Source organism: Xiphophorus couchianus, chromosome 22 (assembly GCF_001444195.1).
Source record: "Xiphophorus couchianus chromosome 22, X_couchianus-1.0, whole genome shotgun sequence".
Lineage (NCBI taxonomy): Eukaryota > Metazoa > Chordata > Actinopteri > Cyprinodontiformes > Poeciliidae > Xiphophorus > Xiphophorus couchianus.
This window is the reverse complement of record NC_040249.1, coordinates 21492313-21518973: the sequence shown is the minus strand read 5'-3', so window position 1 is coordinate 21518973 and position 26661 is coordinate 21492313. Positions and strand designations below refer to the sequence as shown.

Sequence of the window (26661 nt, the reverse complement as noted above, 5' to 3'; positions counted from 1 at the left end):
TATGATGTAGAAAAATGCTTGGACTTGTTTTCTTTTGATTCCGATTAAATGTGAAAATTGCTAATACTTGTTCATCTAGAAACTGGAATATGTTCTTCCTCAAACAACGGATCTGGACCTCCAAAGAACAAAAAATTCGCATTTTGAAGTTAACATCTAAAAAGCTCAAATAATACCTGAACTTTGACCCTAAATGCCCAAAGAGGAGTAGAAAAGGAGGCTTCAAAGACGCAGAGCAGAAACAAGGAGAAACTGCAAACCATTTCTTCCATCAATCTTAAAAGAGAAGGATCATATCTACCCTACTCCAACGTCTCTCTGCCCAGTTTCCTAACAACACGGCTGGTCAAAGATTTAAAGAGGAGCAGCAAAAACAAATGAGGTGGATTAGCAGTGTTTGTTTCATCCAGGTCATGTTACTGTGAAATATCGTCTCTGCTGCCAGGACACTGAGCTGTTAGCATTTAAAAGTAACAGTCTACGGTCAGAGGCCTCTTCCGTTTTGTTGCAAACCTGACTTCTACTGGAGATCCTTCCTGACCAAAGCATCACTTTCCACAACACTCTCTGAATATACCTGGTTGACATGACGATATTCAACTTCTCTTTGGGATAAATACAGTATTTTAGAACTGAATTTAATTGAATTTTGAACACAGTTTCATTAATCACTACTATCACTAGCAAAATCTGCACTCAAAGTAGCTCAGTTTCTCAGAAAAACTGCATTGTGAATAGTGTGAGATTACAGAAACTCTCACTGTTTCTCCTCTGCCAATCTGTAAAAACAACTTAAACAGAGAATTTATATCCACTCATACAAGGCCTTCTGGCCTCAACAATTCAAGCAAATCAATAAAAGTTCAGTTTTATTATGAGATTTGGTGAGTGAATGGAAACTTCAGGCTGTTCTGTGATGAGTTGGTTGTGACATCTGCGTGCTTAAGGCACGGCGACATTCGTCAACTTGAAAGTGACGTTTTGGTTGCAGAAAGCTGAAAATAAATCGATCTATTTAGAAAGTGCTTGCTGCTTTACACTTCAGGCAAAAAAAACCCTCAATCATCTTTCAAAAAAAATACTGGAAAGTTGTTAATTCAACTAACTTTTGCAAAAATCATCAGTTGCATCAAACTCTGTTGGATTGGCAAGGACATAATTTCTTTAAAAACATGAATATATCCAACTATTAACAGTGATTAGATATAATTACATGACGTACTTCTAATTCATGAACAGAAAATTGATTTCTGCTTCATATACAGCCATTATTATTTGCTTTTCTTCTTCAATAAAACAGGGGAATGGAAAATTTCTCTAGGTCAAACCACTTCCTGTTGAGAAAATATCACTAACTCAACCTTCAAAACCTGTTCTCGTCGACAGAGTGGCTGCTACAACGTTTACACGCTACTATCACAAACGATTATTTTTGGCCTCGGGGTGTTGATCAGTGACGCAAGAGTTGCACAACTGCTGATGAGTATGCAGGATTTAGCTCTGGATCCGCTGCTTCCATCTCTGCTGGAGGGTTTCTTCTGTACAACATATCAAATTGTGCAACCGTAACGAAGGCTGCATGTCGGCAGTATGCAATATCTTAGATGTTATGCATTCAAACTCTGCTTGCCAATGATATATTTGGTTAGTTGGTTGAACTTTTACTTTCTAACCCTACTTGGATGTTTAACTACAAGGTAATAAAAAAAAGGAAGTAACATTCTTTGTGTTCAATTTCTAACATTAAAGCAGCTTAAACTCCCTGCTTAATAATGTGACATCATAAAAAAATAAAAAACCAGGCAAGATATCAGGAGGCGACCTTTGAACCTTCACATCATCCACAGGGTCTGAGTCCTACATGGACTCAGACCCTGTGAAAGGCCGCTCAGACAGAAAGAAGACACACCAACGTCAAAACAAATGATGCAAGTCAGAAACAACATCGTTTGTTAATGTTTTTACAAAAAAATTTGTTTTGGTTTTATGTAGGGCTGAAACGATTAGAGGGACTAATTTTGATTAATCACTTATTTAAAAATTATCAAACAGTTTAGTTATTGATTAATTTGTTAAGTGGAGTATCCAGACTTCTAAAAAAGTAATTTGACAACATAAAGAGCAATAATTAGGCACAAAATGGAAAAAAATCTGTAAAAATGTTCCACCTAGAACTCCTCAAAATGGTCTAGTTTTAACTTCAGCTGAAGAAAAAAAAAATCACTGTTTTCTATCCAATTATTAATTGGTCAACAGATCAACACTACATTGTATTGATGTTCAGTTATGCAGAAATGTCTGACCTTTTCATATGTTGATGTTAGAAGTATTTTTAGCTGCAGATGCATCCTTTGCTACAAATGATTAAGCATACATTAAAGGAATTCTACATTTGTTAATTTTAGGTAGTAAAATAAATTTTCCAATACAAAAAAGGAATTAAATTATTTGTTTAATTTTTAATGTATGTCTAATATTGTATACAAAAGTTGTTAAATGCAAAATCTGCAGAACATGACAATATTTTCATCCAATTAACTAATCAATTACAAAAATAATCATTAGTTGTGCCCCTAGTTTTCTGACACTAAAGAGGAACAAGAAAAAAAAACTGACTTTTTTAACATCTACTAAATCATCAGAGACAAAGACAAAGAATAGTTTTTTTAACTTTACCCAAATTGTTTCGAAAAGTAACAGCACAGTTATTTGGTACTTAGTCTCTAGCTGAGACCTTTGTGTGGAGTTTGCATGTTGCCCCTGCGGCCAGCGTGGGTTTCTCTCGATACATCACTTCCTTCAATCAGGCAACAAAAGTTTAACTGGCCTCAATGGACCCCATGTTGACATCTAACATTAAACTTATGACAAGACAAAAATGGGCTTTCTTAACTGATCGAATGCTAAGTAAACATATTTCTTAGCGACTTCATTTGTGCATTAAAATAACTTCTAAAATGACTGTTTTTGCTTTGTTATCTCATTCAATCTCTTTTCTATCAGATTCTGCAGCACTTTCTGACAGCAGTCAGGAGGTTCAGCTGCCTCGCTTCCTTTAACCCAGTGGAGACAGTTGGTGGTTCCTCAGCGGTTGCAGCATTGTGATATGAAACATGACTGAGCTCAAATGTTTGTAAAAAAAAAAAAAAAAAAAAAGAGAGAGAGAAAGAAAAAAAAAAGAAAGGCGATTAGGTCATGAAAATGACAAGATACCAGCTACACCAACATCAGAAAATTATTTCCACACATCTGTGCTTCAGCTCTCATGTACAGCTGAGAAACAAGAAGGAAATCACTCTGGTGATCTGCAGCGTTTGTGGTCATATAGGCACGTAACAGCTGGCAGAGGACACACCCATTGTCTCACTCCGTACCACAGAAGAAGAATATTCTGATAAATGAATGTGTATTGTTTTTATTTGCAAGACATAAAGGATTTCTTTGAAAAGAAAATCTCTGGGTTTTTTGGCTTCCAAAAACATTGGCAGCCCCTTACGTTTTTCACAATTTTTCCTATTATAACCACAAACTTTAATGGGTTTTATCTGGACTTTATGTGGAACAACAGAAAAAAAAAAAAAAAACACCAACCTCAAGTCAACGATTTTTATATATAACTACAACTAAAGCTGCAAGTAGTTTTTTGGGTAAAGTTTCTACCAGCTTTCAAGAAACAGACACTGAGATGTTTTCCCCAGTTCTTCTTTAGAAAGAACTGAAAGAGCCTGAGAACATCAACTCAATAAGAGGTACGTCCAGACTTTAACTAGGCCACTAACACATCCAGAAGCTTTGATGTCAACCAGTCCCCTGTAGTGCTGACGGTATGTTTAGAACTACAATGTTCATCAACATGTCAAACGCAGAAGAAAGAGCGCTGCGCAACACAAATAATCACCTGGCTGTTTTGTTCTCCTGCTCAAAGATTAATTTTATGTAGAGGTATCCGGGTTAAATGCATTTATTTTCATTTTATTTTTATAACATTGCAAATTTTTTTCTTTTACTTCACAATTATGCACCACTTTCTGATTGAAGTTTGTGGTTGTAACCCAAAAAAATGGGGAAATGCTTGAGAGACATGAAGGATTACACACAAGAAGCAACAAGCAGATGCAAACTCACGGTTTAAGCCTCTTTTAGTGTGTAATCTATTTTACACACAAAAATAGATAAAAGATAAAAGTTTGATAGGCAGAAATGGAGATTTCTGTACCTATAAGGTGATTCCAGGAGGTATTTTACTCAAACATTTCATAGAGTATAGATCACTGCCTCCCAAGTAAATAGAGAAAACAACATGGAAGCCATTTCCACAGTCACTATAATCTAGTTCAGATAATCTGGGTCACAACACTCTTTTTTTGGATTAGAAGCTAAACAATTTGAGAACCAATGGAAATCCTGTCAAATCTTTGACAAACTATCAATTTTCTATGACACATCACTTTCACTTTGTTATCTTCTGCTGCCGTCGATCAAACTCTCCTTGGGTTGTCAGTTCTGACAATTTTTCACATAAACTGCACGTAACACCACAGTAAACCAGCAAATAGCTCAATGGAAACATGCCTTACTGGGATAAAAAAAGGTAAAAGAAAGTATTACCAAGAGGGAAATAAATATATCAAAACAAGGAATGAATATAGGGTTCACTCAATTTCAAGAACCTGTTCAAAAGTCTTAGACTTTTTAATTAAATGGCTTTTTACAATGACATTCTAATGTATTTCCATGCAATCCTGATTGAAAAGATTTAAGATTAATATTTACATAAATAAATCAGGACAGAAAAACAACAATCTGTTTTATATACAACATTAACAAAAGTGTCAGATGAAAACTCAAATTGTAATGCGACTAAAAAACCCTGAAACTTGATACAGATTCATGCACAACCCAACTGGTTTTTAATGAGAAGGAAACTGTTCAGAAATGACTTTCCACTAAGTGATCAATTTAAGTCCTGATGGACAAAACCACAGAATCTATTCCTCTTTATAAGCAGAGACACTTGCATGCTGGGTAATGCAGTCTAATGCCATCTAAAACTACTAGAATCATTGGTGAATATTTGAGTTTGCGTCTTACCTCGAAAAATTCTTTCAGCCATACTTTCTTCAGATTTTCAGTCTGAAAGAAAAAGAAAAGAAATACAATTAATGGATTTTTTTAAAAAACAAGAAATTGTAACGGCTTTAAAAAGTCTTCATTTGTCAATTTCCATTTCCAAAATGTTCAACACCTCAGTGGAAGTGGCCGCTACGAGGAAACCAGAAAGAACAGGCGTGTTACAATCATTTCACCTCCGATAACTCAGTGTTGACACCATTAATACTTCATTTCCTTTGATCAAATTACAACATTTAATATCAATATCTTCTCCAAATCTTTCAGATTAGGAGAATATTTCTAACTCATAGCCCTCTTCAGGAGACGCCAAGTAAGTTCTTCTAGTGAAGTTTTTCTTTAGCTTTCTAGCAAAGAGAGAGAGTTTAAACTATTAATTGGACCAATTTATTGTTAAAATAATTGTTAGCTATTTTAATAACCATTTAATAGTTATTTGGAGTAAAAACAAAAAATATATCTCATATTAAGCAACTTTTTCTTCGTATTTTTTATTATTTAATCTAAATAATGGTCACCAGATTAGACATTCACTGTACTGATGCCGAGTCCAACAGAAATTAAGCTTTTCACATGAAATATTGTTTAGCTGCAGATGCATCCTTTTCTACAAGCAATCACTAATGGAGCATTGTTATTTCATTTTAGGTGATTAAATGTTTATTTTCTTATTTTAAAAGGATTTTTATTTATTTGCATATTTTAATGTATTTCTAAAATTGTACAAAATCAATTTAAGTGATTAAATGAAAAATCAGGAGAATGTGCCAGTTTGTAATCCAAGTAATCGTCAGATAACGGATACAATTATTGTATCCGTTATTACAATAATTGTTAGATGCAGCCTAATATGGTGTTTAGAGCAACATTTCAGCAACCTCAAGAAAAACTCAAACTCTCAACCTGTGGAAAAATGACCCCAGAGCCCCACTGAGCCACTACCGTGTTTTACTGCAAGCATTGTGCCACATCTTTTGGAACTCATGTTTGATATCAGAGCATAAAAACCGTCTCCCGCAAAGTTTTGGGAGATTTTAACCGGGACAAGATGTTTCACTGGGAAGGAAAATATTTGGTCTGGGAAACCTACTCCTTCAGGTTGCTGACCTGTGCAGAACACAAGCAGAACTTCCTGGAAATGTCTGCAGCTCCTTCAGCCTCTTGGCAGCTTCTCTGACCAGTTTCTGTTTCCATCTGTTTAAATACCAAGCAGGAAATGTACTGGTTGATTTACCTGCTGTTAATTTTAGGTTCTTGTTAGAGAACAACAAGTTGAATTAAAAAGTACTAAAACAGTGATGTGCATTTAAAATATTAGAGTAGGTCACCAGGAAATGTTTCAGTGCACTTTAGGGTCATCCTGAAATTTCACCCAAAAGCCAAAAATCTCTTAACTTCTTGTCAGTATCCTATAAGGTGAAGCCCAAACCTATTCACACAGATTTAGATTATAAATTAAATTTCTTTTAAACTATTGGGGGTAGGAATAACATTGGGCTTAATTGTATATTTTGAATATTTATCATCAACTTAAGAGTGGAAAGAGTGGAAATGAAAAAACACCAAGAAAATCCCTCCAGAACAAGCTGAAATTTACTTAAAGTTAATAAGTTTTACCTTTGCTGGTGACAGGATTGTATATAGCTATAACAATAAAATAAAATGGATTTTTTTATTTATTATCAGTATCTGTTTAAGGGTGTGCTAACATCCAGGTGCTAACCCAGCACCTGGATGCTAACACAGAGCAATAATTTCGTGCTGCAAAACAAATCAGGCCTAAATTCAAGCCGTCACAAAGGTTGTAATTTGTACTGTTGATTAGGGCTGAAATTATTAGTCAAATGAATCGTGATTAATCAATTATTCAAATGATCACTAACTAATTTAGTAATTGATTAATCATCAACTGGGGTACATAGACTCTAAAAATGTCAACGTCTTGAAAGAACAAAACTCAGAGAGTAATTAAGCCAAAACTGTACCAGGAATATATACAACTAGCATTTAAGATATAAAATAAAAATTCTTTGTAAATATGCAGAATGCTGCAGTTATTTTACACAATTATGAAAATAGGTGAAAAATTAATCGACAACTAAAAAAATCACCCTATTTGTTTCTCTTCAATTACATTATCTTTAATGGTCAAAACCTTTCCAGAGCCTCTCACCATCATTTTTCCTCAACAACTCTCTCTTTTTTTTTTTTGCTTTCCATCCAGCTTTCCCCTCCTCTTTAAAAGGTTATTCCCAGACCTGGACTTCATTTAGTCTGCGTGGTGGAAACAGACACAGGGCCCTGGGCAGTCTACCATTTAAGGAGAGATCTCCCAATGTCGATAACTAGGTCTAATGAACGACCGGGTGTGTGTGTATGTGTGTGTGTGCGTGTGTGGGGCAAGAGAGAAAGAAAGTTTGTCCTTACTCGACCAGTCTATAATAAGAACACTTGGGGGATTCACAGGCTTTGTTGGCATTTGTTACAAAAAGCAAATACATTATAAAAGTAGGCCTCTTTGGCCCATGATGGCAACCAGGCACAAAGCTAAGCAAATACCTCATCAATGCGATGAATTGTTCGGTAATTATTTTAAACTACTACTTTAAACAAAAATAAGAACTCCACAAAATCAAGCAAATGGGTTTTACTTCCAAAACTCTCAATACTAGAAACACTCCACAAACAAAGAGGTGTTTCAATGGGATGTTCAATAGTTGACGGTGATATTGTTTATGTGCTTATCTTGCAGATATTGTGGAATATTGATAAACGCTTTACATCGGTCTGAATACAATACAGCAGATCCCCGAGTCCTGATATTTACAGGATTTAGAGACCTCAATTACCCACGGCACAAACCTTTTCATGGCACTGCTCATAAATCTAGCATCAGCGAGAAATAATCAACAATTTTCTGTTTGAAATGAAAGTAATAAGGTCACAAAAACAAAGTTTTTGCTACAAATCTTTATTCTAAAATGATGCCCAGTCCACGCTGATTAAAAGACACAGAATCAAATGAGCTAAAGAGGAAATGCTTGTTAGATGTTAATATTAGTGTTACAAAGGGGCACCTGAATCCTCCAGGACTTGGTGAGTGTGTGCGCTGTCCCAATCTGAGGCAGATCAGACAGAGTGTGGCTCTATATAAGGAAACGAGCTGCGGAGCCTGTCATTAGTCACAGGAACGGAGGAAGAGACGGAGAGTGAGACAGATGCAGACGTACAGAGGAACAGACAGGTTCCGACCTTGGAGATGCTACCGGACCACCACAAACAAACAAAGTTATGTTATTGCTGAAACTATTAATCAGATTAATAGTGATGGATCGATTATTGAAGCAGTCATCAACTAATTTAGTGATAGGTTAATTGCTAACTGGAATATACAGACTCTGAGAAATGGCCATTTATTGAAAGAACACACTCAGAGCAGTAACTAATCCAGATGTCTACAAAATATACCGGGTTTCCTCCTGTGTATTATAAGCCTGGTGGGCCACCAGGCTTTACTTGTGCCCCCCGCCCAGGCTAAGCACTGCTTATTTTCTTAAGTCTATTTAAAATGTTTCCATTTTTAAGGCGTTATAGCTGGTGTTCAGGTATTAATCTTCCAATCTTTTAATAACACATAACGGTAATTATCAAGAGATATTTTAAAATGTCCTGTCAACTTTAAACTTTTTTTAACTCAAAAACATGGCGGGCCACTGGATGAAAGACTGCCTTAGCGCACAACCACCGGACTTAGCAAGTTTTCTGGGGGAAACCTTGATATATACGTATATATTTGCAATAAAGATAAAATATTATTAAATATATTAATTATAACCAAAAGTCCTCAGTTTAGCTCACTTTGTTCAAATTCTGTAAAGAAAAATAAAAAATCTTCTAAGCACCTTTTGCTATTATTAATCAACAGATCACTAATACTGATGTTAAGTCAAGCAGAAAGGGCTGAACTTTTCACATGTTGATGTTACAAGTATTATTTTTTTAGCTGCAGATACATCGTTTGCTGTATATACACAAACATACACTAAATGAGTGCTTGTTGTTGCATTAAAGGTAAGAAAAACATTTTCTTACTTAAAAAATGAATTTATTTTTAGAGTAGGATATTTATTGATCCCCAAGATGATGCAGCTTATTGGTTGACAAGCTACTCCATCCAAGGTGTTAAATTTTAAACACAAATATAGCCATAAGTGACATAAAATGAAAAAAATATATGCATAAGATAATCAGAGTTGGTAATTGTAAAGTCCGTTGGCTACATTTGTACATTTTAATATATTTATAATATTGTATAGGAAAAACTTATGTAATTAAGTGGAAAATCTCTAGAATGTGTAATTTTTTTTCATTTTAAATCAATTATTTGATTGAATAATCAATAACTATAATAATTGCCAGTTGCAGAGTTATGCCCTTATGTTTTGATTATGACCTTGTAAAACCTGATGAAACTAACACACAGCCTGTTTTCATCTCTTTCATTTGTTTCTGTGTTACACTTTATATAACAACACCAGACAACAAAAGCGTCCCGGTGACAGTTTCTCAAACGAGTCTTTAAGTATGCCATCACCGCCTGCTGGCTGCAGGAGAGCCTGGAGATCTTTTCTCCATCATCCCAGATAAGTCCGATGCTGCGGCTTTGATGTGCAGCAAAGACGGTTCTGGGGAACAGATGTCGGACTTGCCGGGGCGGCTCATAGGAGCGCCGGCGGGGGCCCTCAGAGGCCCGACAAAATGGGCTAATAAGAAAAGAGACGTTTATATCTGCAGCCCCGGATCCAAGCCGCCCACCCTCGACTCGTCACAAGTTAATTCGGAGTTAATTAGAAAGTGGAGCTCCGCAGACAGGGGGGTATAAATAGACTCAAACCCTGCGCTGCTGCTCTTCATCCTTCAGAGGAACTTTCACTCGCTCACTTGTCTGCACCTCCCGCCTCTTCTCTGTTTTCTGAGAGGATGGCCTAGATTTCACACCCTTTGAGGAACAAGGAGGCTGTGCTGCAAAACAAATCAGGCCTAAATTCTAGCCTTCCCAAAAGGTGGGATTTAAATGTTTGTACTGATGACTAGGGCTTAGACAATTAATCACCATTAATCGATTATTCAAATGATCATTAACTAATTTAGTAATTGACTAATCTGTAACTGGAGTACATAGACTCTAAACATCTCAACTTCTTTTAAGAACAACAAACTCAAAGCACAAATTAAGCCAAAACTGCACAAAAATATTAACATTTTGCATATTAGATGAAAAATCTTGTTTGTCTGTAAATATGTTCTATCCAGAATTTACGTGGTACTTTTAGCTTCACTTGGTACAAATTCTGTAAAGAAAAAAATCCAATTAAGAACCTTTTGCTGCCCAGTTATTAATCAAGAAATAACTGGTATATTTTTATAACTGGTATAAAAACTAGTATACAGTAGTTTTTGCTGCAGATGCATCCTTTGCTACAAATGATCAAGCCTACAATAAAGAAATGCTGTTTTATATCAGCTGCTGTTTTTATATTCTCATTTTTAAAAAATAATTTACTTTTTGCATCTTTTAATGTTATTCCATATTGTACAAAAAAGCTTATGTGGTTAAATGAAAATTCTGCAGAATGTTAAATTAATCGTCAGAATAATCAATTGCTAAAATAATCATTATTTGAAAACCTAAAATTACAAAGTGCACTGTACAGACATCAGTTTTTTATAAGAGAACTAATTTCTTTACCTCTTTTATGTTTAGTTTCACTAAACATAAAAAAAAAACCGAATCAGCGTAACTAGGCCACCATCAGAGTGTTTTCTCTGGGCTGCAGGAACGACTGTCTTGTGACAAGATATTTGTCACTTTCAATCTTTCAGCTGAGCTAATGTCACGCAAACCACTGAAGCTAAGCATGCTGTGGAAAAAAATGTGCTTTTCCATTAAAACCTGCACAAAGGGTGGCCCTTAAATAGGTTATTCATACTAAATGAAAGTGGAAACACACCTTCACACCCAGAATAACTCACTAAAAGATTTGTTTCATATTCTCAACTCCACTTGCAAAGGAGGAGTTTTTACTTTCAGTTTCAGTACTGCAAACACAAAACCAGGACTCCTGCTGGAAACACATAACCTATATGTCTATAGTTAGGACTATCCTAAAGTTAATTCAAAACATAATTTTCACAACAACCAAGAAAGAGAGAAGAGCGGGAAACTTCCTTCTGCTTTTCTGTGAGTAGACATAGTCAGGTCATAACCCTCAGAGACTCAGAGGTCGTGATCTGAAGTGGACACGCTGTTCTTTCCACTGGACGTCTTCGGTGAGAAATTCTTTCGCTGTCGGTGTTTTAGCATTCCCTTGCATCCTGCAGGGCAGCAGGCTGCATAAACTCAAAGCGGAGGTTTGGGGGGAAGTTATGTCAACTCATTAAATCCCCCATGTTGATATGCTGGGAGCACACAGGGTCTTCTTCCTGATTCACCAAGCACTCAAGCTGAAACTCATTCTGTTCTATACCACCAAAATGTAGGCTGCTTTCACACCAACCCCGTTTAGGCCGCTTTAATCCAACTCCAGTCCGTTTGCTTAGAAAATCCGGTTCATTTGGGGAGGTGTGAACGAGTAATCAAACTCTGACGCGGACCAAATCAGAAAACTCTGGTCTGCCTAAAAACCTTGGTATCTGCTCGGTTGAACTGATTAGAAAACATATGTGAACGCCCGGCGGACTGGAGACCGCTCCAAAAGCAAGAAGCAAACTAGAGCAAAGCATTCTGGGTAAATACAACCAAAACAAACATGCAAGTCTACTGATAGTTTTAGAAATGGCTGGTGGGATTTTACCAAAAACAAAAGAATCCTACAACCACTAAAATCTGACCCTACTCCAGTGTCGTTTACATTTTTTAAGTAAGAAATTTGAAGGTGTTTCTTTTAGTAGTTCTTGGTGCAGCGCCACCTCAGGTGAGGAGGGGAACAAATTTTTCAAAGGGGTTGGCTTGTCTGACTCAGTGCAGTTGAAATCAAACCAAATCAAACTGAAAATGTAACAAATGTCTCAATTTTGGAAGTATTAAACAAATTAGAGATGCACAGATAAGGAACATTTGGGCCAATGACCGATATTTACTAATATTTTCAATGGAAAAAACAACCACACAATCAATGTCACATGAACAAACAAATGCCACATAGCCAACACAATCCCCTTCGCCTCCTGAAACACAAACTGTGACAAGATGGATATAAATCTTGGTTATTCATGTCAGCCCAGTTATAGCAAAATGTGAAAACATTACCAAGTACCATTAGGAAAAACTGACTTGTATCCCAAATTCTTGCTTTTAAAAATAACTGAATCTGTTTGTTGTGCAATTATTCAGCTCTACAGTTAAACTAAATCATTAAAACCACCAAATGATTTTCTTTGTAATCAAAAGGTCTCCAAAAACAATTGCTTTCTTTCCTAGAAAATAAACTAGCGTAAAAAAAAAAGGAGGCCTGCTGCTTAGAGACTCTATAATTGATAAGAGAGAGTGAAGATGAGCAGCCTTAAAAAAGCTCCGGTTGCTTGGTTACACCTGACACTAATCGCAGACATACGAGTCCACTGCTGAAAAAAACAGCCAGGTTTAACGTCTAACCTTCAAACCAAAAAACAACCAAGGCTTGAATACAACCTGACATTGGATTGTGCAGCTTTTATTAGATGCTTGTAACAATACAGATCAAAAATTAAATCCCACATGGAAGCATTTTTAAAACAGCAGCACTTCCTGTCCACCCAGAAACTCCCGCACAACGTCTTGACTCATCAGCCTCAACAAAACGAACGCAGTCAGTGTGAGGTCAAGTGAGTTTGACCTCAGACTGCCTTACAAACTGAGCAGCAGTCGGACTTTTGCAGAATTTATAGAAGCGAGGAAGATGGTGGTAAATTAGGCAACAAGTGCACCAAAATGCATAAGTTATATATAAATTTATTTGACCAGTGCCAGATTGTGTCTGTTGGTTGTAAAAACATTTTGATAACTACAATTTTTAGGGAAAATGATTGATAGCAAGAGCCAGGTCTTTCCCAAAGACTGGATGCTGAGCAGACAGGCAAAGTTTTGCTTTTCCATTTTTCACTCATTGGCAGTTGTTATGATGCACAGCCATCTGGAAGCAGCTGATTAACATCTCAAAGAATACCTGAACTTTTGAAATCAAAAGTGTTGAAAAGGAGTCTCTCTGCCCAACTTTTTAACAATACGGCCACAAAAAGATTTAAATAGGAGTGGTAAAAGCAAATGAGGCGGGTTAGCAGCCAGTGCCAACAATTTATGGTGTGAACCAGGACGTGCTACTGTGGAATGCTGCCCAGAAATTGAGATGTTAACATGTCATAAGAGTCAGACTGTCATACAGCAACAGTCTTCAGTCAGAGGCCACTTCAGATTTGATGCAAGACTTACTGCTACTGGAGGTTCTTCCTGCCCAGAGCATCACTACCTTTAATTACTATTTGAAGGTACTTGGATGACATGAGTTATGACATTTAATTTCCCTTTGGGATAAAGAAAACCTGGGTAAATATTTTGTTTTGTTTTTTATTTGTATTTCTGACAAACACTGAAACTGGAAGGCATTTTAAAAATCCAAAAATACATAAACCAAAAAACCAAAACAACAAATAAAATGGATACTAAAGTCTCTGAATCAAAGGTTCAGTTGAGACCAATGTACCAGACTTTTGTCATCCAGTCTGTGGTAGAAAAGAGAGACATGAGAAAAACAACCAACCAAATGGAAATGATCAAACTCAGTTTTAATTTATCATGCAATTCACTGATTTATAGAAGATAGACAGAATTGGGTTCAACCTGGTGTTAATAGAGCGATCGGTGCCAGTAAGCAAAAACGGGTGAAAATAATGTCATGTATATTTAATTCTGTGCAAATTGAGCAGCATTTTTCCTACTTACAGAAGAAAAGTTTATTTCATCAAATCAAACTACACCACAACACATGATAACACACTGATCTGAACACCTGATTTGCGATGCAAAAATGCAGCAATAAATCTGAGTCTGGCTTTGCAACATTAACGTGTCTGGAAACGTTAATGTTTCCAGACATTAACGACATTAACATTAGGTTGGGAAAACGACCTCATAAAGCTCGTTTTCCCAACCTAATCTTCCCACTGCTTTGATGTGCTAACATACTTTTCTTCTTACGAACAAGACCCCGAACACTTCCTAGGTAAAAATAAAGCCCACTTGGCTTTAGGATGAAAGGAGAAGTACTTCACATCTTGTTTTTTTTTTCCTGTGCATGAAAAGCTGAAGAGTGTTTGTGTGTTGACAAGTTGTTTGAAAGGAGGTTATTGGCTTTCAAGGAAGCACGCAGCGGACTAAAAATACCCTGGCTGGATGGAGCTGGAGGTCCGGAGAGGAGGGAGGGGGTCCGATGAAGGAGAAAGGCTGACCCAGAATCCTTCAACAGGTTGGAGCCGAAAACAACTCTTCCTCCGAGTCGCTCTGCAGAGGCCGGCTAGCGCAGAGAAAGGTCCCTTCTGTGTTTCATGCAACTCCACATCAAAGAGGCTCATTAAGGAATTAATTAGAGCAAACCCGCTCTGAAACCTTAAATTGGACCGAGGCTGGCTCCTGTGAGATGGTCTTCATCCATCAAGAGAGGAAAGGTGGAAGTATGGAGGAGGTATGCTTCAAACAAAGTGTTTCATGTCTCCCTGAAGCGCTCTTTGCCCACATATTACATTCATATCACCATGAGACAAATTATCTTACAGGAAAAGGCAATGAGAAAGGATCTCCCACTTGAACGAAACTTCAAAGTCTACTGTTAGAAAATTCATGCATTCAGATTGATCCACTTAATCTGTACTTTCTGTCTGAGCAATTATCCTTCAAATTTAGACGAGTTGAAGCCTAGATTTGCAATCATTTTGACAAAACCAAGTATTAAATTAACCTGTTTAAAAGCTGCAGGGAAGAAAAACATTTCAATAATGGAAAAAAAAGAAAAGACATTTGACTGAAGTGTCAACCAAAGAATCTGATATCCTTATCTGCAGCGGTTTTTAATCTCTTTCTTTCTGTTCATCCTCTGGGTTTTAAGATGCTGCCAAGTATAAAAACCTGTTGCAATAATCGATTATTCAATTAATTGTGGGATAGATTGAAATTAGCCCAATAATTTTGATTATTAAATTTTTTTGGAGGGCAACTTTGTTTACAGAGACTTCACAATCCATTAAAATATCTCCCAGTTTCAGCATTAAGTGTTCTTTTAACAAATTTTTTTAATTGTATTGGTTGGAGTGGGCAAACTTGTATTAGTATTTTATTATAAATAAAATCGTCTCCAAACAACAATATATCATTATTCACAATAATTACAGGAACAATTTGTTGCCAAGCAAAAATGTGTTATTGTGACAGGGCTAGTGGAGAATTTTTTTTTTTTTTTTAATTCACAATACAAGAGTTCAGAGACTGAAATTATTAAATTTTCCCTTAAACAACAGACATGGGAAAATCATTTCTGAATGCATAAAGAGTAGTGCTGTTCACTTTGAATTTTAACATATTGTGAAACCAGAAAAATCCATGAAGATCAGGAGTTGATGAAATCATCTGATGTGACCAACCGACTGACCTGCTGCTAAAGTTGGAAAATCAAACGTTCTAGAAATTATTTGGTACCCAAATACGATCGGCTTAGATTAACGTGTGATGAGAATGAAACGCAAATGATCATTCAAAAGCAGCAAACTACTGTCTCAGCAGAAACCCTTTAAGAACATCTTCAGATCTCAAGAAAACTTTTTTTCTATCAGTTTAACGCTACATACAGTGCTGTCAGTAATGGTCAATATAAGAGGTGTAAACATATTTAGATGGGACCTTTGGGAAAAAAAACTAAAAACTACAACTGCAACAGACTGAGAAGTTACAGCAGGTTCGTATCCTGACTGGAAATCCCATCATATTTGAAAGCTCACTACAGTTAATCCTTTGCACAGAGATTCGACTTTCCCATAAACCGTAGAGCTTAGGGAGAATAACTGGTTACAGTTTCATTCCTGATATTTGTAAACTGCAAAAACACAAATCCTACCAAGTATTTTTGTCTAGTTTCTAGTGCAAATACAGTGGTGTGAAAAAGTGTTTGCCCCCTTCCTCATTTCCTGTTTTTCTGCATGTTTGTCACACTTAAGTGTTTCGGAACATCAAACCAATTTAAAAAATAGTCAAGGACAACACAAGTAAACACAAAATGCAATTTGTAAATGAAGGTGTTTAGTATTAAAGGAGAAAAAAAAATCCAAACCATCATGGCCCTGTGTGAAAAAGTGATTGCCCCCTACACCTAATAACTGGTTGGGCCACCTTTAGCAGCAACAACTGCAACCAAGCGTTTGCGATAACTTGCAATGAGTCTTTTACAGCGTTCTGGAGGAATTTTGGCCCACTCATCTTTGCAGAATTGTTCTAATTCAGTTACATTACAGGGTTTTCGAGCATGAACAGCCTTTTTAAGGTCATACCACAACATCTCAATAGGATTCAGGTCAGGACTTTGGCTAGGCCACTCCAAAGTCTTCATTTTGTTTTTCTTCAGCCATTCAGTGGTGGACTTGCTGGTATGTTTAGGATCATTGTCCTGCTGCAGAACCCAAGTTCGTTTCAGCTTGAGTTCACGAACAGATGGTCGGACATTCTCCTTCAGGATCCTTTGGTAGACAGCAGAATTCATAGTTCCATTTATCACAGCAAGTCTTCCAGGTCCTGACGCAGCAAAACAGCCCCAGACCATCACACTACCACCACCATATTTTACTGTTGGTATAATGTTCTTTTTCTGAAATGCAGTGTTCCTTTTACGCCAGACGCAATGGGACACACACCTTCCAAAGAGTTCCACTTTTGTCTCATCGGTCCACAGAATATTTTCCCAAAAGACTTGGGGATCATCAAGATGTGTTTTGGAAAAATTGAGACGAGCTCTAATGTTTTTTTGCTCAGCAGTGGTTTTCTTCTTGGAACTCTGCCATGCAGGCCATTTTTGCCCAGTCTTTTTCTGATGGTGGAGGCATGGACGCTGACCTTAACTGAGGCAAGTGAGGCCTGTAGTTCTTTGGACGTTGTTGTGGGGTCTTTTGTGACCTCTTGGATGAGTCGTCGCTGCGCTCTTGGGGTGATTTTGGGCGGCCGGCCACTCCTGGGAAGGTTCACCACTGTTCCATGTCTTCGCCATTTGTGGATAATGGCTCTCACTGTAGTTCGCTGGATTCCCAAAGCTTTGGAAATGGCTTTATAACCCTTTCCAGACTGATGGATCTTAATTACTGTCTTTCTCAATTGTTCCTGAATTTCTTTGAATCTCGGCATGATGTGTAGCTTTTAAGGATCTTTTGGTGGACTTTACTGTGTCAGGCAGCTCTTATTTAAGTCATGTCTTGATTGAAAACAGGTGTGGTAATAATCAGGCCTGGGTGTGGCTAGAGAAATTGAACTCGGGTGTTAAAAACCACAGTTATAATCTATTTTAACGAGGGGGGCAATCACTTTTTCACACAGGGCCATGATGGTTTGGATTTTTTTTCTCCTTTAATACTAAACACCTTCATTTACAAATTGCATTTTGTGTTTACTTGTGTTGTCCTTGACTATTTTTTAAATTGGTTTGATGTTCCGAAACACTTAAGTGTGACAAACATGCAGAAAAACAGGAAATGAGGAAGGGGGCAAACACTTTTTCACACCACTGTATCTAGTACACTTAAAATAAGACAAAACTAACTTACAACTAACTTTCAGCAAGATATAGGAGCTTGTTTTAGGTGAATAATTTCCTAATATTGATGAACAAGACATTTTTCCTATAAGTTGAAATGCATTATTTCACTGGCAGATGATTTCCCTTATAGCTAGTACTTTTTCAACAATATTAAGGAATTAATTTAAAGCAAAGCAATCTTCAAGTAATTTAATCGTGACGATGTAATAATGCATGAGGATATTCTTAAAAAGAGAATAAACTTTAAATTCTAAAGAACATTTAAGATTGAAACTGGAAGATGTTCTAAATATCCAAAATAAATAAACAAAACTTTAAATAAAATAAATTATAACATGTCTGTAAACAAAATTGTCCTTCAAAATAAGAGCTGGTTGAGATCAAAGCACCAGACTGAAGACTTCTGGTAGAAAGAGAAATTGATTTATTGCTTATTACAAAAGCAAACAAAAATGCATATATTTTTAAATGCAATAGAAACATGTCACTCTGCGTCGAATGAGTCTGTGATAATATATAATTGCCTCATTTATTCATATGTATTTGAATGATAATATTTACGCAGCCCATGCATGAAGCTTGAAGAGCGAATCAACACTGCAGTCAGCTGGGATTCGTGTCACCAGCAGACAGGAAATTACGGCACTCAGAAAGCACAGCTGTAAGAGCAGAAAGCCTTTTCCCCTCACAGCTTGAGGGTGTGAGTTCCTCTGCCTCATGCTGTGGTTCAGGATCCATCGGGAGAGATTCACGAAAAGGAGATTGTTGTAACCAGATTGTTCATCTCTGCAAATGGAGGAATATTTTGTATTACATCATCATCAGCTTTCTACTACAAGACGCAGATGTGAAAAATGCTGCATTGTGCAATCCACCGCAGCCCTGAAGGGACCTCTGACAAAGCTGTTATCTCAAACACAGACACACAAAAAGTGTGCGTTCTCCCACTCACACCTCTGCCTTGTGTTACTCAACACACACCAACAAACTCAGCACCGCAATATGATGCAAATGTCTCTTCAGCACAAAGCTACAATCATGAGATCATTGACAACTCCAAGCATTTGGATTGGATACGCAAGAGATCGGGACAATTTCCTTCAACCAACTCTGATCGGTAATTTGGACTTTTTCTTGTTGATTTTATTTTGTACATGAAACCAAACAGAACAACAGGATATAAATTGAAGTGAATACATAAATAAAAACTGAGCCCGTCCAGCATTTTCAGATGAAAAAAGCACCAACAAAATGGGGCTCGACAGTGGAGTCTGGTAATTAGGTCAATAACCTGGTTGCATAGGTTTTCACTCCCTTCTAATAATGTTTTATGGAGGCACCTTATGGGTTTAGGGATGAACTAGTCTGGAATAATTAATCATATTAACAAAATAACCGTCAACTAATTTAGTCATCCATATATCATTGACTGGAGTTTACAGGCCCAAAAAAAGCCAATTGGGGAAAGAACGACATACTCCAAGTAGAAATTAAGTCAAAACTGTACAAAAACTATAAACATTTTGCATTCAAGATAAAATGCAAAATCCCGTTTCAGATTTAAAGAAAAAAAAGATCTTGAGCATATTTTCCTATCTAATTATTATTCAGTTAATCCAAGAAATATTATGATTTATTCCATTATTGATGTTTAGTCAAGCAGAAAGGCCTGAGCTGATAAGTATTGTTCAAAGTATTTTTTTAAGCTGCAGATGCATCCTTTGCTACAAATGATCCAATATTCACTAAAGGAATGCTGTTACTGCATTTTAGGCAATGAAAATATGTTCTGGTTTAAAAAAGAAACATTTATTTATTTAATGCATATTTAATACTGAATTTTAAAAAAGCTAAAAAAAAATATATGCACAATGTTCCATGTTTTTATCTGATTAATCATCAAAATAATCAATAGTCAAAATAATCGCTAATTCCACTGCTGATGCATATTAAGGTGTATTTAGGATTTGAACTGTTAAAATAGGCAGTTATAAACACTTTTAGAGTATTTGTGTATTTTTGTTATTTGTGGGAGGTTGTGAGGATTTTGGGAATCTACTAGAAAAAGATGCATTTGTTGTTGTTTTTTTTCTATTCTTCCCCAGACTGATACCTTTGTTTGAAGTAGACTCTTTAGATCTTCTGTAAATCCTCTACTTCGAGCAGCTGGATCTCATCTCCATTTAATCACACTCACGCTTAAGAAAGAAAGCTGAATTTAATTAAACAGTTAAAAAAAATTATTACATCCTCATCCTGTAGCAACTACAGTTTCTGTTTTAATTTACTCCGTTTAAGTTATTTCTTTGCATTCGATAAATCTCACCAGCATAAGAAAAGGCACCAAATAGTTTCCAGAAAATGTTTGCCTGTAAAAGTTCCACAAATGTCAAACAGGGGAAACACAGGACACCCTGACAGTCGATGCAGGGGATGCAGGGCGTTTCATGCCAGAGTCTAATTACCATCAAGGATAAAGACCATCTCTAGTGAGGAGGCCTGCTGCGTTTGCAGCTCTAAGCAGGATGTTTCACACGCTGTAATTACAGAGCTAAAGGCTGATGGAAAACTTATGATCAGATTATCTAAAACAATAAGATTTATACTTTTTCCTAACATTTCTGAGCTGATTTAACCTCCTTATATTTCTCTAGAACAAGCAACTAAAAACTGTAATTACTAAAGTCTGTTAGACAAAGTTATTTATACTTTCATTTTGTCTTTTACAATCTCAGACACCCCCTAATTAACAAAGGGCAAATTAAAAACAACTCGAACTGCAGGAACAAGGAGTCAAACAAAAGTACAACTCAAGTAGATTATCATTATAAACGTTAATTTAAATCAGATATTCAACTCAAAAAGTTATACATCTGTAGATTTGTCACACAGAGTGATGTTAATGACATCTTACACAAGAGAGGTGAGCTCCAAAAGCTTACCGGTGGAGAAGCTGGCCTTTCACTGAGTTACGCAATCAAAAATATCAACAGAAAATTAAGTGGAAGGAAAAAGTGTCAGAAAAGGGTCAACAAGGATCATATAATTGTCTCTTTTCTTTAGCTTTCCTCGAGACAAAAATATTACCCAACTGAAAAGCATGTGCATGAGTATACATTATATGCACTTGTCTATCCTTGCAACACTTTTTCCTTCCACTCAACTTTCCATAAATATGTTTGGGTACAGCAACTTGTCAAGTTTAAGCTTTTTAAGCAATTACCTTTTTGTGGCAAAAACTGTCAAGTCTGCAATCTTCCTTAACATTTTGTAAGCTGAAATATATTAATAGTCATTAAAAATCTTCATCGGTGTGGAAGTCAGCTGTAAGCCATAATCATATAAATATATCACTGTTTGTTATACGAGTATTCATTTTTTAAGTAAATTACTGAAATACATTCATATTCTCAGGCTTGCAACAGTGTAATTTCCTTCTGGGAATTTAGATTAAGTCTTAATAAAACCCCCAAAAAAACAACAGGGTGAATTTGAAGAACTTAAAAATGTATCTATTTTTTCCAGGAAAGTAATGAGCGACAATTACTTCCCAGCAGCGACGAGTGACTTTCCACATAAAATTAGTAACTAAGAGAAGTCAAAAATAAAAATAAATGCTGCGGACGCCTGGTTACCGTCTCTGTGAGCAAAACATCTTCAAAACAAGAAAAGCTTGAATATGTTTAAGGCTCAGGTTAAATTGGGAGTTTTCAGTCGGTTTCTCTTCCATTTGAGACATTAATGGTGACAAATGCAACTCTGTGAAGGTTAATCCTAATGTTTACTTTGCTCCCAACAGAGCCATTACACAGAAGGAGCTGACATGGCCGCTTTGCTTTTCATGATGTAACATTATAGGAATCCTCAGAGAAGACCACAGTGTCTTTTCCACAAAAATAACTTTTCCCACGGATTTTTGGGGGGTTCCGTTTAAACCTGCGTATTTGAGTTACTAACCCAAGTAAATACATAACGCCACTGGTCCCATGACCTCAAATAATCTGCCCCACTGGAAACCCAGGAAAGGTCATGGACTATTTATTTGTCCTAATAGAATCACATGACAAAGAGCAGGAAATCCCCGACAGTCCCAAAGCCACAGGAGACAATTTTTCTAGTCCTGCTCCATCTTTCTTTCTAGGCAGGTTGAAACCTTTACGTTAATTTTTCTGCAGCTGTCACTTTCGATCTGGCTCAAAAGCAAGGAGGAGAAACGGCAACAAGTTCAGCTGGTTTATCAGTTAAATACTGAAACAGTTTGTTCCAATTACTCTTTTCGTTCCTGGACTTCTCTTATGGATCACCGGGGTAAAGATCTGTTGAACCTGAGCATTGCGTAAATAAAAGCCTAAAAAGTTTCCATTTAGCTGTAGAGTACTGGATTAATGAAACTAAGTACAGCTATGATTCATCCCCAAGATGCCCACGCTTCTCAGCCCGCATCCATCAGATTCTCGTCATTGTCAGGGTGTTTAGACCCAGTCTTCTTCACAATATTATTTTACTTTATCCCAGCCTGACTGTCTTACAGGGGAACTTTTATGCAAAATTCACATTTTCCACATTTTTGTTCTTCCATTTGAGTCTCTGCTTCTAAAAAAAAATTAAAACTCCCAGTCTGGGTTTTTGGGAATAAGTTTGTTTTTTGGTGCCTTAAAAATGATCTGTTTCAACAACATCTGAAATGTATCGTCACAAATCAGCAGGCATCGGTCCATTACCTAGCAACCCCAGCAAAGTCCAGCCCCTCGCCTAGCAACCCCAGCTTGTACTACATTAAAGTGCAAGGTGATTGGAGCTCTAAATATCAAGATTTTCCGATATGGTCAACACTAAACTTCCTGCTACAAACTAATTAAATAAATATGTAATTTAAAAGGTAGTATTATGTAAAATTGACTTTTTTGAGCTTTACATCATGTTATAATCCAAAAGATATCTGTAGTGTTGCTTTGATTCTTCCATGCATGTTTGAGAAATCCTTTAATCACCATGGCAACCATTCAACTATGCAAAACGCCTGGGTGGACCTACATGAAGCTCCTATTTTAAAAGCTTTCAAGCTTCTGCCTCAGCTCCTTCAGACTAGCCCGAAGCAATTAGCAAACACCTGGTAGAACTGCACATCTGCTGAGCTCATCATACAAGATACTTCTCAGTGCAACGCTGGTACAAACGTTAATAAAGTGCTAAGAGAGGAGAGATGTTACCATGACTTCCTGAATTTAAATTACAAAGTCAAGATTTATTCAAGTCATATTTGATACAGCAATTTTATAACAGCTGAAGGTAGATTTTTCTATAAAATGGTTCTATATGCCTGGAAAATACTAAATACTGCCCCTCTAAGTATGACTTAAATGCTTTGACTGCTAACCAAACACTGAATAGCCTTAGTAAAAACTCTCTTGTTACCCTAGAAATACCCAGTCTGATTACTGAAACTGAAAGTGTATAATAGTGAGCCACTCAAGTGCCCAGATGGCCTAAAAACACATCCTGAGGGACACCAACCAACATGGTTCTGCTAACACTTTCAAAAGACAAAATCCTAAGAAACCCATGCATAATTTAGGAACAGAAGAGAGAGTACAAGAATAAGGCTGCGGCATACTTTCTCTGGCTTTAAAACACGACTCAGAAGCTTTCCATCTCTCAGGGCATCTGTAAAGAAACGCTCGATGGGAATAGAGAAGGATTTTGCTCCTCTATGTCCGGATGTTTGTGCATAACAGCTAAAAGTCGAGCACTGACTGTAAAATTGATCCTGCGGGATGGGTGTTGTTGTCAGGCACATTAGCAGTATTGATTCAATAAAACTAACAAAAGGAGAAGGAATTGTGGCATTGATCTTGGTGAGCATCAACAGTGAAACACAAGTAATCCTGTGTTACTGCAAACTACCATCTCTAAGTGCAGCTATGTGTGTGTGGGGGGGTATTTCAAAAGCAAATGTCCGGGTGTGGCGACTACAAGAGCATGAAATTAACTGAATATTTCAAGACTCATTCACTGAAACTCACGCAAGGACAGTTCAGAAACACAAGCAGGACTCAAACCAGTTGTTTTTATCTTCAAAAGGAAATAATGCAGAGGTTATTTGTCAGGAAAAAACAGTTGAGCAGAAACCAGTTTACATTCCTTGTGGTGAGCTATCAGCAAATTCATGCAGAAGGACACAGAGAGTCAGAGGCCTCCAAGATATTTGGGAAACATGTGACTGTAATTTCTTAGAGCTGTGAGAAATTGCAAAAATGCTTGTGATTCAATACAGATAAAATTTTACTGGATTTGAAATACAAAATTGCTATACACATTTTTGTATTTGCTCCGGATAAGGTCATCGGATTACTTCTGCATCATCAGTTTGTTTTGTTTTTCTCTCTCTTTGTCCAAACTTGTAAGTCCAAAGGTTTAAAACCTTGGTTCACTCTTGAATCGAAATTTTAAAAATTTTGTAAAAATAAAACATTGTCAAAGATCATTAAACTTTACATTCTAATGAACATTTAACACCAGAACCGCAAGATGTTTTAAATACCTAAAGTAAAGAAACAAAATAATACAAAAACAAATAACACAAATTATTTATTTTCTGTAAACAAAATTGTCCTTCAACAAAAATGGGCTAGTTGAGACCAAAGCACCAGACAGAAAATTTTTGTTATCCAGTTTTTTGGCAGAAAGAGAAATGCAATAAGTCATGCAACTGGAAATTGTTGAGCTAGTTTTAATTAATCAAGTGATTGTTTTGTAGCTTAACGTGACAGGCTTTAAATTCTCCTTTGTCTTCACCATAATGGCACTGCTGCTGTAAAGTAAGCCAAGTGGAAGGGGAAATGTTTGGAAAGCATCCTTCAGCCCACTGCTTTGTGACGATAACATGTGGTTGAACGGGAGGAGAGTTGCATCTCTCTTTGAACCTTTACTATGATTCGTCACATCAGATTGTGCTGATGTGAAACACAAGTAAATCAAGTGAACTCTCGACAGGAACCAACAGGAAATGGTTAGGAGTAGGAGGAGAAAAACAAGGCTATGTCTACACAACAGGTTACTCTGCACACAGCTCTACTTCCTGTGCAGGGTTTGAACTCTCTAGAACGGAGCTGAAGCTCCTAATGAGGTCATCAGATCACCTCTGCATCATCAGTCTCACAGCTGTTTTTTCCTCCCTTTGTCCAAGCAGTCCTCCCGCCTCCTTGCATGCTGTTTTTTTGGGGGGGGGTTTCTGTCTTCCCTCCTTGTAGAGCAGTGTGTTATCTCATGGCGTTGTCTGCATACAGCATCCTGTTTGCACTGCAGCAGGACAAACATCGTCTCTGTGTGACGCCGATGACGCTTCACAGGCTGTCAGGTTTTCAGCGTGGCCCTGATATCTCTGTAATTGGGTTCTTCCTGCTGGGGGAGTGAGTGGGGAGTTGAAAGAAAAAAAATTTAAGTGGGCGAGTAAGAAGTGGGTGAGGGAGTGGGGGGTAACTGGTTTCCATTTCCAACAGAACCTGATTAAAATGCACGATGGTGGCTCTTCAGTCATTTAATCATTTGTAAAAGTACAACCTGCTCCTATGACATGTCCAGGGCTGAAATAATTAGTCAGATGAATCATGATTATCCATTATTGATATAATCACCAATTAATTTAGTAATTGATTGTTTGTTGACTGGAGTACACAGACTAAAAACGGCCATTTGCTAAAAGAAGAGCAGAAATTCAGCCAAATTGTTCCAAATATACAGTACAGACCAAAAGTTTGGACACACCTTCTAATTCAATGGGTTTTCTTTATTTTCATGACTTTTTATAAGGCAAGAAATCCCACTTATTAACCTGACAGGGCACACCTATGAAGTGAAAACCATTTCAGGTGACGACCTCTTGAAGCTCATCAAGAAAATGCAGAGTGTGTGCAAAACAGTAATCACAGCAAAAGGTTGCTACTTTGAAGAAACTAAAATATAAGGGGTATTTTCAGTTTTACACTTTTTTGTTTAGTGGATATTTCCACATGTTATTCATAGTTTTGATGCCTTCAGTGTGAATCTACAATGTCAATAGTCATGAAAATAAAGGAAACTCATTGAATTAAAAGGTGTGTCCAAACTTTTGGTCTGTACTGTATATACATTTTGCATTTACAATAAAAAAAACCAAACATTTATTTTAAAAAGTAAATGAATTATTGGTTTATGTTTTTAACATCTCTGTAATATTGCATAAAAAGGCTTAAGTGATTAAATGAAGAAACTGCAGAATGTGCCAACTTTTATCCGATTAATCGTCAGAATAACCAATTGGTAAAATAATCGTTAATTGTAGCCATAAGCATGTTCCAAATGGTCCCTCATTTCAATGTTTTCCCCTCAGCAAAGCTCTCCAGAGGCAGACAGAGAACCGGGCCTCCAAAATAAACAAAGAGGAGAGGTGCTGCCGTAAAAAACCCGGGAGAAAGAGTCGCACTTCGGGTTCACCACATAAGGTCCCCGGCTGCGGGAAACACCCTGGACAGCGTCCAGGAAAGACATCTAACCAGAGCAGATGCAGAACATCGGTGTTAAGCTTTGTGTTGGACTGCTAATGAGAAACTTCCATGGATTTGGCCCCACCTCTCCTTCCTGAATAAGACTTTTTCTCTTCTTGCTGCTTTTAGATTTTCCCTGTTAGCTTCCACAGACGTCCCAATGCTGCGAAGGCGCACGGCGTGAATTA

General features: G+C 36.9%; 1 protein-coding gene across 2 annotated transcripts in view; it reads right to left on the bottom strand.

The window, feature by feature from the left end:
• The window catches only part of inpp5a (inositol polyphosphate-5-phosphatase A), a 168441-nt gene that overhangs the window by 126572 nt on the left and 15208 nt on the right, over positions 1–26661 (bottom strand). For both annotated transcript variants that reach the window (XM_028006649.1, XM_028006650.1), the window contains exon 2: positions 5092–5133. In XM_028006649.1, the coding sequence (XP_027862450.1) occupies positions 5092–5133 (42 nt within the window). The remainder of the gene's footprint in view (positions 1–5091; positions 5134–26661) is intronic.